This window comes from Sebastes fasciatus, chromosome 21 (genome assembly GCF_043250625.1).
Source record: "Sebastes fasciatus isolate fSebFas1 chromosome 21, fSebFas1.pri, whole genome shotgun sequence".
NCBI lineage: Eukaryota > Metazoa > Chordata > Actinopteri > Perciformes > Sebastidae > Sebastes > Sebastes fasciatus.
In genome coordinates, this window is record NC_133815.1 from 1,878,876 (window position 1) to 1,890,499 (window position 11,624).

At 38.4% G+C, this 11,624-nt stretch overlaps 1 protein-coding gene across 3 annotated transcripts in view; it reads right to left on the bottom strand.

The window, feature by feature from the left end:
* The window catches only part of LOC141759270 (disco-interacting protein 2 homolog C-like), a 60,441-nt gene extending 49,722 nt beyond the window's left edge, over positions 1 to 10,719 (bottom strand). For 2 of the 3 annotated variants that reach the window (XM_074621175.1, XM_074621173.1), the window contains exon 1: positions 10,250 to 10,718. In XM_074621175.1, coding sequence (XP_074477276.1) covers positions 10,250 to 10,328 — 79 coding nt within the window. In that variant the 5' untranslated portion in view covers positions 10,329 to 10,718. Of the gene's footprint in view, positions 1 to 10,249 lie in introns of all 3 variants that reach the window. The other variant, XM_074621174.1, reaches the window with a different exon arrangement.
* Positions 10,720 to 11,624: the final 905 nt, after the last annotated feature.

Here is an 11,624-nt window from a genome sequence, read left to right on the forward strand (position 1 = left end):
ATCATCATAAACAGCCAGTCCACCCACAAAGCCACCATGGTAACCAAATCTACCTCCAGCAGACATACGCGCACACACACGCACACACACGCACACACACACGCACACACACACACACACACACACACACACACACACACACACACACACACACACACAGTGGCAGCCAAGTGTCACGTCCACAGCATCAGTGGGGTTAAGATGCCACCAGAGGAAACACATTACGACGTCACATACAGCTGATTATCTTCACTATCAATTCATCTGTTCATTAAGGCTGCAATTAAACTGCAATTACTTCCATTATTGATTAATCTGACAATTATGTTTTAGTTCCTCAGAGTCCAAGATGACGTCTTCAAACGTCTCATTTTCTCCAACCAACAGTACAAAACCCCAAAATGTTCTGTTTACAACTAAATAAAACTGAGAAAAGCTGAAAATCTTTGTATTCAAAAGGCAAAAAAACAGCTAATATTTGGCATTTTTCTTTAAAAACGAGAAAATCAATTATCCAAATTGTTGCAGATTATTTTTCTGTAATCAATTAATTGACTTATCGTTGCAGCTGCTATAAATAATTAGCAAATTAAATACCCATTACGTCTTTAAAGTTGCATACTTGCACAAAAGCTGTTTGCTTTGAGCAACATAAAACGTAATCAATAATGATTTTGATAAATAATTAATCATTAGGATGATTTTTCAGAGTTTTTTTGCCATAAAATAAGCAGTTTGATGTTGTGACCGTGGGTTCTGATGAGTTCTTGTCATTATTTTTGACACATTATAGAGCAAACCGTTAATCAATCAATCAATACTGATAGTGATCTCATGTTGCAGCCCTATAACGAGCCGCCTGCTCTTTGCTTTGTGACGCTACAACGAGTGAATGTTTGGTGTCTCCACTTAATAAATGACACTAACTGTTCATCAATTATCAAAATTAGACTCAATTTCCAGCTGGTTCACTGTTTGGTGACGCCTCTCTGCTCGCCACTCTGATCCCATTCAAACAGACTCAAACAAACAGGAGTTTCACGTTGCTTGTTTGTGTTTTTCACCATCGGGGCATGAAAAGGCAGTTTTGCTCATTTATCAAGCAAACATTTTAAATATTTGCTTGTTTCAGTCTTTCAAAAACGTTTGATATCGTTATAAACTGAATATATTTTGGTTTTGGACATTTGAAGGCGTCACTTTGTGCTCCAGAAAACTGTGATTTTCCACATTTTATAGACTTAACGGTTAAAGTGGCGGTAGGCAGTATATTTTTGGCATCATTGGGCAAAAATTCCATAATATTCTTTCAGCATTTTGTAATTCAAGTGATCTGAGATACTTCAGCACCTCCTCATGGCTCTGTTTTCAGGCTTTAAAAAATCTGACTGGAGACTTTGACCAATCACAGGTCATTTAATTGAGAGAGCGTTACTATTGGCTGTGCTCCGGTCATGTGACCAGAACTTGGCGTTCTTTCAACAGATTTCAACCTGATCTCAACATGGCAGTAGCATCACAAACTTTCTCATTTTACAGCTAAACCGTGCACTACAAGATGATTCTGAGAACATTTGACGAGAGAAATAGGCATTAACGTAACAGCGCTGCCTAGTTTGACCGTTTGGTCGGAGTTCAGAGTGACTGACAGCCGGCTCTCGTAGACAGCAGCTGGACAGCAGACCTCAGATCAGCTCTGACTGCTTGTTTTCCTCCAGTCTGTGAAATCTTGCAGATGCCGTTAGGAGCACCGGAGGACTCCGGACGACACCAGAGGTATATGATTTTTTTTCAGGTTTCCTGTTTCATGTACTACTGTCATGATATAGCGACCGTTTTATAAAAATTACTTTTTTTAATCATATTTGCTCCAATCTGCCTACTTCAGCTTTAAGTCTGGTCAAATCCTGGTATTGATTTTCATTCCGTGATCTAAGTGCTGTCATGTGAACAGTCCCATTATTCCACACACCCACAGACTCAGCCCACAGAACAGTTCTGTTCATTGTAGTCAGATGAAGCTCAACAGACGTCATCTCCAACCAAAGACTGACAGCTGATAACACACCGACGCTGCACCGCTCACTGAGCTGTCACTGCTTTCATTCCCATTTTAAACCAGACACACATGGTTCTCTTTATTAAAGGGCTAAAGGGAGATTTGTTTGTTATGTTTTTTAGGTTTTTATATCATTCTGTACCTTCTCCAGTGGTGTTCAAACCTGAACATTCATATTTTAATCAAAGTACGAATGTTTTAGTGTCAAAATGCTGTTTTCTACGACGGAATATTAGGGCCACACTGAGGAAAAAATAAATTAATCCGAGATTTCGAGAATAAAGTCATAATATTACAAGAATAAAGTCAAAGGTTTACGAGAAAAAAAAGTCGTAATATTCTGAGAATAAAGTCAGAAGTTTACGAGAAAAAAGTCGTAATATTATGAGAATAAAGTCTGAAGTTTAAGAGAAAAAAAATTAGAATATGAGAATAAAGTCAAAAGTTTACGAAAAAATAAGTCGTAATATGAGAATAAAGTCAGAAGTTTATAATATTTCCGTGTTATTTTAGAGGGGAAATAGTGTGAAAATGAGGAACGTGGAGCATGTTGTGAAGTTATACTTAAGTTTAGGTTTCACTAATAACCAAATACTTCATCTTTTGGCTCATCAGCACCACATTATCATCAGTATCAGGAGGAGGAAATAACCTTTTCTCTCGTAAAGTTATGACAGTTATGAAAGTTATGAATATTACGACTTTTTTTTCTTGAAATATTATGACTTTATTCTCATTAAATTACAACTTTTTTCTTGTAATGACTAAATGATGACTAAAAATGCCCGTCGCCAGCTCCAGTCCAGTCTGACGTCTTGTGTTTGTTTGACCAACAACGACAAAACCTAAAGATACTCAATTCACAATGATATAGATCTAAACTGCAGAGTGGCACTAAATAGATCCTTATTGACTGGACACTATACCACAATTACACTATATATATATACTGTTATTCTTCTCACAGCTTTGCATGCCTCCAGATTTACTGTAATATTACTAATAAACACCTCATCTCACTGACAGAAGCTACGTTCTACAGCAGCTTTACAGCTGATTGATTCATTGAGCAACTTTAACAACACAACACAGAATAATCAATCATAGATTATTCATCAACATCTCTTGTAAATATGCTGTTTTGTTTTTTTTGCAGTGTGAAACATTGCAGATACAGAAAAACAACGCTGACCTGAAACGTTCCGCCTCAGGCCACAGATGTTGTTGTATGTATGAATACAAACACAGAAAAACTAGAGCTGCACGGTTCACGGCGAAAAATCTAGAAACTTGAAACACCACAATCACTTTCTGTGACTCTTAATATTCAATACAGGAAATAACAAGCTTTGATAAGATCTGAAATATTTAGCACAGTGCCGTCAGTCTCACACCTGAGCAGCACTTTGTTGATGAAATATGCATGTGAGGATATTCCCTTTTAAATCAGCTTCACCTCACACAAACACACACACACACACACACACACACACACACACACACACACAGACAATGCTTCAGTTTGGCAAAACAATTCACCGAAAAAACCCTCCAAAGGACATTAACCTCTTAATCCCTATAAGGTGCTGGAAGGTGTGGTTCGCCTAGACAGACATGCCCAAAATCAATGAAGAATAGCTCCACAACTAGCAGGTCTATCTGCATGATCTTGGTCTCTATGGAGAGGTAAGACTTCAGAGAATTCACTCGCTGAAGGTCCTTTCAGACAACGCGACAACGTCACCACTGCGCTCTGAAAGCCGTTAATTCCAATAGCTTGCGTAGCGACACAACAGCTTTTCACTACATCGAGCAAAGCCCCACTTTGGGCGCCGCACGCTGTGATGTGCGCTGAACCCAGCGGCGGGCGCAGCTTAAACATGAGCTCAAACTGCGCTGTGTCATGAGCATAGACTGCTCTCTTCCGCCGGGAAACGACATTTGGTGTAGCTGTATTGTCGTCCGGGTGGAAACAGTAGGACTTATAGACGCTGTCCAGAGCCAGAAACAGGTTGAGATAACGAAAAGGGAAAAAAACAGTGTGGAAATTTGTCATAAATCGGGAGAAATACGGGAGAATTGTGACCCCGGGAGAAAACCGGGAGAGGGCGATGAAAAAGAGAGACATAAATAACACAAAGCACATAGATTCTACAAAGGTTTTAGTCAGGATAGGACCAGGACTCTCCATTTGGCACACTTGGATACCCAAAGTGTGCCAAATGGGTTTTCTACCTCTACCCCGGAATCTGTCTCTAAAATCCTCCTGATATCCACTACAGGAGGCTATGTGACCACAATGGAGCCTTTAACCATGACATTTACCCTGTGCATCATCACATTCTACCATTGTCCACAGTATAAAATCAATAAAAAAACAAAAACTAAATTGTATAATTTTGACTCCAAATGGAGAAGTTTTATTATAATAATGAAATATGATCAAGTAGATAATAACAAATAAGATCAATAACAATGTAAATAAGATAACAAAAAATAATCCAAAGTCAAGTATGTACATTTAATATGAAAATATTATAAAGTAAAAATACAATTTCTAACTAACTAAAAAATTGAAGTCATTGCCAAACAAACATTGTTGAAGCGGTACCAGGTTCGTCGGGTAACTGATATTGCAATTGCAATGATCATTTTTACATAACTATTCTCATTCTCATTAATAAACATATTAAAATGATTAAGGTGTGATTTTTGCCGGGATCTGCAGCAAACAAAGATGTTTAAAGGTGTTTTTATGCAAATAATAGGGGTGTGACGAAATATCATGCCACGAAATATCGCGATATAAAATCATGACGATATGCATTGTCGAGACGAAAAACTGAATTGCGATATCAGGGCATCATAGGTAAATCTAGTCATACAAGCACTGATCTGCATTCTCTCGTCTTTCTCAGTGCTTAATTTGAGCAGACGAGGGCGCTCTGAGTTCAGACCAGTAGGTGAAGCACCGCCGCCACCGTCGTCTTGCTTATTTTTTACAGAAATAAAACCCATTTAGTTCATTTTTGAGGCATGTTATCAGTAGATAGTCGGACGACGGACGCTTCAATCTGACAGTGAATGCATCTTAAGGAGTCAGCTCAGAGCGGCAGGAGTCATCTTTAACAGGCACGTTGATGAGAGAGAGAGAGTTGACAGACTGAGAGATGGCGGAGGATTTGGTGTCGAAGCGAAAAGCAAACGCGCCTATTTGGCAATATTTCAGATTTAAACCTAATGATAAGGGAACCATAACGTTAATGAGGTAACGTTAATGAGGTAGCGTTAATCGCCGCAAGGAGGACGGAGCGGCCACAGCCGGTGGTTGCGCGCCAGGTAGACCCCCACTATACACCTACTATATGACAATAACAAAGTAAAAGGAGTACATTTAAAGTTTGAGACCACCACAGCATTTTATGACGTTTTTAAAGGCGGTGTTTTAACACACATCGCAGCCGAACCTGGTATAAGAGGTTAAACACAGCGCAGAGTACTACAGCTTCATCATGTAAGACTTTAACGGGTACTTTGAGGTCTGCTGGGCATCTCAGCGCTGGAGTTTGACAGCTCCAGAACCAGAAAAAGAGGACGTTAAAGTCCATCGACAGCTCCGTTCGTCCCATCTGCGAGTCCCTCTGCTTAACAGCGACGAGCTAAACGCTCTGAAACGCTCTGAGAACAGCGCCTTAAAGCCTAGAGGTCACAGTAATACGGCGGAGATGATGTGATTTAGGCGACACTAAGCGAGGGAGCGGGAGAGAGGCTTATCTTTCCAGAGCCGGGCTGATTGCTGACTTTATCTAATAAACAGGTGGAGCGCCGGTCTCGTCTTCTCAAAGACGAAGAATAAAAAAGTTTCATGCCGTCAAATCTGACAGGAAATTGTTGCCTGAGGTTCATTACTCTGCATTTCAATAACAGTGACGGCTCCGTGTCCTCAAACACTCCACTTAGTTTGAAAGCAGAGGTCTTTGTGGATTGAAAACTTTGTTAATGTTGGAGAATACTTGATTTACTTCCCTGTCAGTAGTCGTTCTGTAGAAGAAGCTCTCTGTTGTGGGACGCTTCCTCTAAAGATTAGACAGTACTAGTTAGGGCTGTGATGATTCACCGATCTCCTGATTCCATACTATCAACATACTTGGGTGCCGATTCAATATGTATTGCGATTTATATGATTTCTGTTATCTTTTTTACCACTAGACCATGGAGAAAAGATGAATCATACACTTCTAGGGACTTTTACTTTAGCTCCATCGGGGCCGTTTCAATACAGAGAACAGAAATGTCAGTATCTGGGTGCTCTACAGTTGTAACGTCGGCCCGTTTGACCACGGAGATGAGAGTGACGGCCGGCTCGACCGCCACGTTGCCGCGATACAATAACGTTTCCTGTCCGTGATACAATACTATCATGATACTTGGGTGCTGGTGATAAGTATTGCGATTCAATATTACAATTTATTGCGATTTTTGTTTAACTCTTTGGTTTCGGCTTGCTGAGGTTTGTTTTGGTTGACGGATACGGAACGGATGTGACGTCATGTTACTCAGACTACAACAATAAAACTTCCTTCTACCTCCACATAGACTCAAATGAAGCAAATATATCGATTCTAGGGTTAAAAAATCAATTTGAAAATCGCATTACATAGCAGAATAAATTTTTTTACCACCTCTAATGAACATTTTAGAGACTAAACGATCAACTATTTTTTAAAAGAATGATCTATACCAATATAAATCTGAAAACCAGTGAGTAAATCTGACTGTTTTTCTTTCCCTTCCTCTTTGAAAAGAAGCCTCGTCTACTGCACACCATGCTCTTATTTTGTAATGACCACACACACACACATAAGCAGACACACAGAAACACCCTGTTTTCAACCAACACACACACTGACACGTCCATCACACGGTCATGACGCCTGTCCGGCTTCATCCCGCTGTGATCCACCACTAACGACACACCTGAATGTTTGGAGTGTTTCATTCTGTCTGACGCTCGGGGCGTGACATTTCCACTTCCTCCCGCCGTTTCCATCATTAATAACATCTGCCAGCAGCAGGTTCTGCTCTGATAAACACTCTCGGCTGGATTAGGAGCTCCGGTATGCCGGCAGCTGCCACGGTTTTACCTCAGTGTGTGTGTGTGTGTGTGTGTGTGTGTGTGTGTGTGTCACTGCAGTGAGACAAAATAAAAGGCTTTTATACTGTATGCGACGAGGCCGATCAGAAGGAAAAGGGGCAGTTTGATATGTTGAGGTAGGGCTGCACGCCTGCACAATTAATAGAATATTATTTTGGCTTCCCACATTAAATGAACATGATCGCCTGCTCGGAAACACTACCGCTTCTGTCCACAGGGACCGCCAAAATCAACACAAAATTAAAGTTCCTCGTGGTCGCTCTAACTCCCCAACAGAGCAATAAAGTGAAGATCTATTGACTTAAATCAGATCTTATTCTGTCTGTTATATATCATTGTAAACTGAATAAGAGCTCCAACTAACAATAAATTCCATTACCAATGAACCTGCAAACTATTTCCCGATTAACTGATTAATCTTCTACTCAATCTGACCGACAATCCCAAATTTTAATATTCAAATAATCAATATTCAGTTTACTATCATATAAAATACGGGAAATGAAAAGCTGGAGTGTGATTTTTTAGCATTTTAAGGCTGCACAATTTTGAAGAAAAAAAAATCGAATTACAATTATTTTGACTGATATTGCATTCATTTTCATTAATAACCATATTTAAATGATTATGGTGGGATTTTGGGCAGGATCTATACCAAACAAATGTGTTTAAAGGTGTTTATTTATATCCTTCCATTGTACACAGTATAAAATCAATAAAAACAACAACTAAATTGTATAATTTTGACTCCAAATGGAGTAGTTTTATTATAATAATGAAATATGATCAAGTAAAACTTAGATAATAACAAATAAGATCAATAACAATGTAAATAAGATGACAAAAAATAATCCAAAGTCAAGTAAGTACATTTAATATGAAAATATTATAAAGTAAAAACACAATTTCTTGTGCGTTGATTTTGTAACTAAAATATTGAAATCATTGCCAAACAAACATTGTCGAACCGGTACCGGGTTCGTCGGGTAACTGATATTGCAATTGCAACGATAATTTTTACATAATTATTCTCATTTTCATTAATAAACATTAAAATGATTATGGTGTGCTTTTTGCCGGGATCTGTACCAAACAGAGGTGTTTAAAATGTGTTTTTATATGCAAATACTCACTATAAATGACAATAACTAAGTAAAAGGAGAACATTTTGAGTTTTTGACTTTTGAAATTTAGCACAACATGGAAGTGAAAGCTGTTTGTTTAAAATGTGAAATTGCAATAAAAACATGTAAAAGAATAATCTTGATAAATAATTGTGATCTCAATATTGATAAAAAATAATGGTGATTATCATTTTGGCCCAAATTGTGCAGCTCTACTACATTATGATGCATTCAAGCTCTACTCAGTAAAAATAAATATATATTTAAAATATTGAGCGATGGCAAATTATAACGCTATCATGATGCGTTCAAATGTAATCTTGTGAAATGTATTTTTTTGATGAGAAGCTTGAATAAATCCAGTTGTTTGATGGAGATGTCTTATAGCAATATTAAATAGATAACAGAGAGAATTATGACCAGTTTAACCTCCTAACACTAGCTCTAAACAGCTTATAATAAATAACTAAAACTACTAATGCCAAGATTTTTTTAATCAAAGAAAATAATAAATAAAAATACAATGATTTATTTCCTAATAATTGGAATTGTGTGTTTTTACGCAAATACTCACTATAAATGACAATAACTAAGTAAAACAATAACATTTTGAGATTTGGATGATTGGAATTTAGCACAACATGGAAGTGAAAGCTGTTTATTTAAAATGTGAAATTGCAATAAAAATATGTTGTCCCTAAAAGCTATGAATAATCAAGATAAATAATTATGATCAACATAATGGTGATTATCATTTTGGCCATAACCGTGCAGCCCTATGTGTTGAGGTGTGAGATGTTTTTTGGGGGATTTTAAAGCTGCAGATTCCTGCTTGTCTCTAAATCTGACCCCTTTTCATGCTAAATTATTCAACATTTTACACCCTGAAACTGCATCTATCCTCCCTACCAGACTGTATTTTTTCAGCTGCACAATCACTGCAGGTGAGGCAGGTTTTCACTGCAGGGTTTTTTGCAGACCTGACAAAAAGTGACAGACGCTGAAATCTTCACCTTCAAGCCGCACGATATATACATCTGCTGCAAAGCAAAAAAAGGCACCCATAATAATAATAATGAATGAATGAATCCACAATAAAATGGGACAATATTCAGGCAACAGGGTGGCTCACATCCAGCATGTATCGAGGCTTCCCCGCGTGTATGTAGGCCTTTCCCTGAGCCCTGTATGAATAAAATATGCCATCTCCATTATATAAGGCAGAAAAAATGCCATGTTCCTATGTGAGATAGTGGAGCAGCAGCGGGCTGTGATTGAAAGGGAGTGTTTGTGTGTGTGGAAAAGAGAGGAAGAGGGGTGGATGCATGGATGGAGAGGGAGGTGGAGGTGGAGTGGGGGGGTGAAAAATATTCCCAAGCATCCTCCTCCTCCTCCTCCTCATCCTCAGCTGCTCTGCAGGCCCAGAAACACACACTCACACATACAGATGCAAGAGAAGCTGAGAGATCATCAGAAGCCAAACTGGCCCTCTGTGCTGCTGCTGCTGCATCGCAATGCTATTATTAAACCACACACACACACACACACACACACGTACACACATGCACACAGGTAGGCTGATTGTGTGTGTGTGCGTGCACATCTCAAGGTCAAACAACCGGTTGGTTTTCGGACCTAAAACGGGGCGTTTAGTGTGTGTATGTGTGTTTTTAAAAGGGAGAGACAAAGCAGATCAGCGGCTCAACCCGCAGTGTGTGTCCGCTCTGCAGTCACTCTCTCCCGGCTGCACAGTGCTGGCCGGGCCGGTCCCTCTGGATGACAAACATCTGGATGGGAGGAGCGGGATGGAGGATGGTGATGATGGTGATGATGGTGATGAAGGTGGTGATGGTGAAGGTGAGATAACGGTTATTTTTCGCCGCCCATTTTACATTTTACTGAACATCTTACCTTCTGACAGCTCCAGCTCCAGCTCCGCCAGCCGGGCTCGGATCTCCAGCGGGATCGGTGACGCCTCACGGTCCGCCATTCCTCCTCCTCCTGGGAGAGCTGCTCCTCGGCGCGGAGAGAGAAGACGACGCGGCGTCGAGGGAGAACAAAGGCGGTAAATCTGGGTGTCTTGTCGTGTCGTGTTTAACGGGGGCCCTCCATGGCGCCCCGCTCCGCTCTCTCCTCCTGGAACCGCTGAAGAACCCGGATGATGGTGGCGGTTGGTGGCGGTTGGCTCCTCGCGCGGCTGTCTGCGGTGCTCGTGGTGGTGCTTGTGGTGGTGTTGGTGATGATGATGAGGCTCGCGCAGCCCCAGTCACAGCCGTTCGCAGCTTCTTTGCCTGCTGGTGTCACGTGACTCTCCGGAGGGAGGAGGAGGAGGCGGTTCCGGTCATCACCGGAAGGGGGCGCCGAGAGCAGCCACACCTAATGACTAAATTATTAAAAATATTAATTATTTTGTTTTTCATTTATTTTGTGAAAAACAAAATAAGTTTAATTTATAATGACAAAAATATAGTGAAATTATTAAAATAAAAAAATATATTCATTTGTTTTGTTTATTTTTTTTCATTCAATTGGTTTATTTTTATTTAAATCATATATATATATATATATAAAGATCTGGGAGGAAAATAATAATGAAAAAAATATATTGAAATTATTTTAAAAAAATTAAAAGCTTCAATAGTTAGCTTCAAGCCTAATATAATATAATAAAAAGAATGTATATACGTATATACTGTATATATACTGTATATATATATATATATATATACAGTATATATATATTTTAGTAAAGATCTGGATAGAAAACACCATGGTGACGGTTCTCCACCTGGTTCTGAAACATGACACAATTTAACTACTATTTTATATTTTATATTTATCTGATTAATTTATTGTTTTGTTTAGTAAAGATCTGGGAGGAAAATAATGACAAAAATATATTGACATTATTAAGCTTCAATATCAATTTAGTTTTTAATTTATTTAGTTTATTTATAAAAAAAAATAAATGAAAAAATAAATTGATATTGAAGCTATAATTAAAAAAAAATAATAAATTCAATAATATATATACTGTATATATTAGTAAAGATCTTGGAGGAAAATAATGAAAACATCATATTGAAATTATAAAACAAAAATTAGAAGCTTCGAAATCAATTTTGATTTTCATTGATTTTGTTTATTTTTTTATTCAATTGATTTATTTATTTTTTTAAATCATATATATATAAATATATATATATATATATATATATATTTATATATATATATATTTAGTAAAGATCTGGGAGGAAAACACCATGGTGGCGGTTGGTGGCTGTTG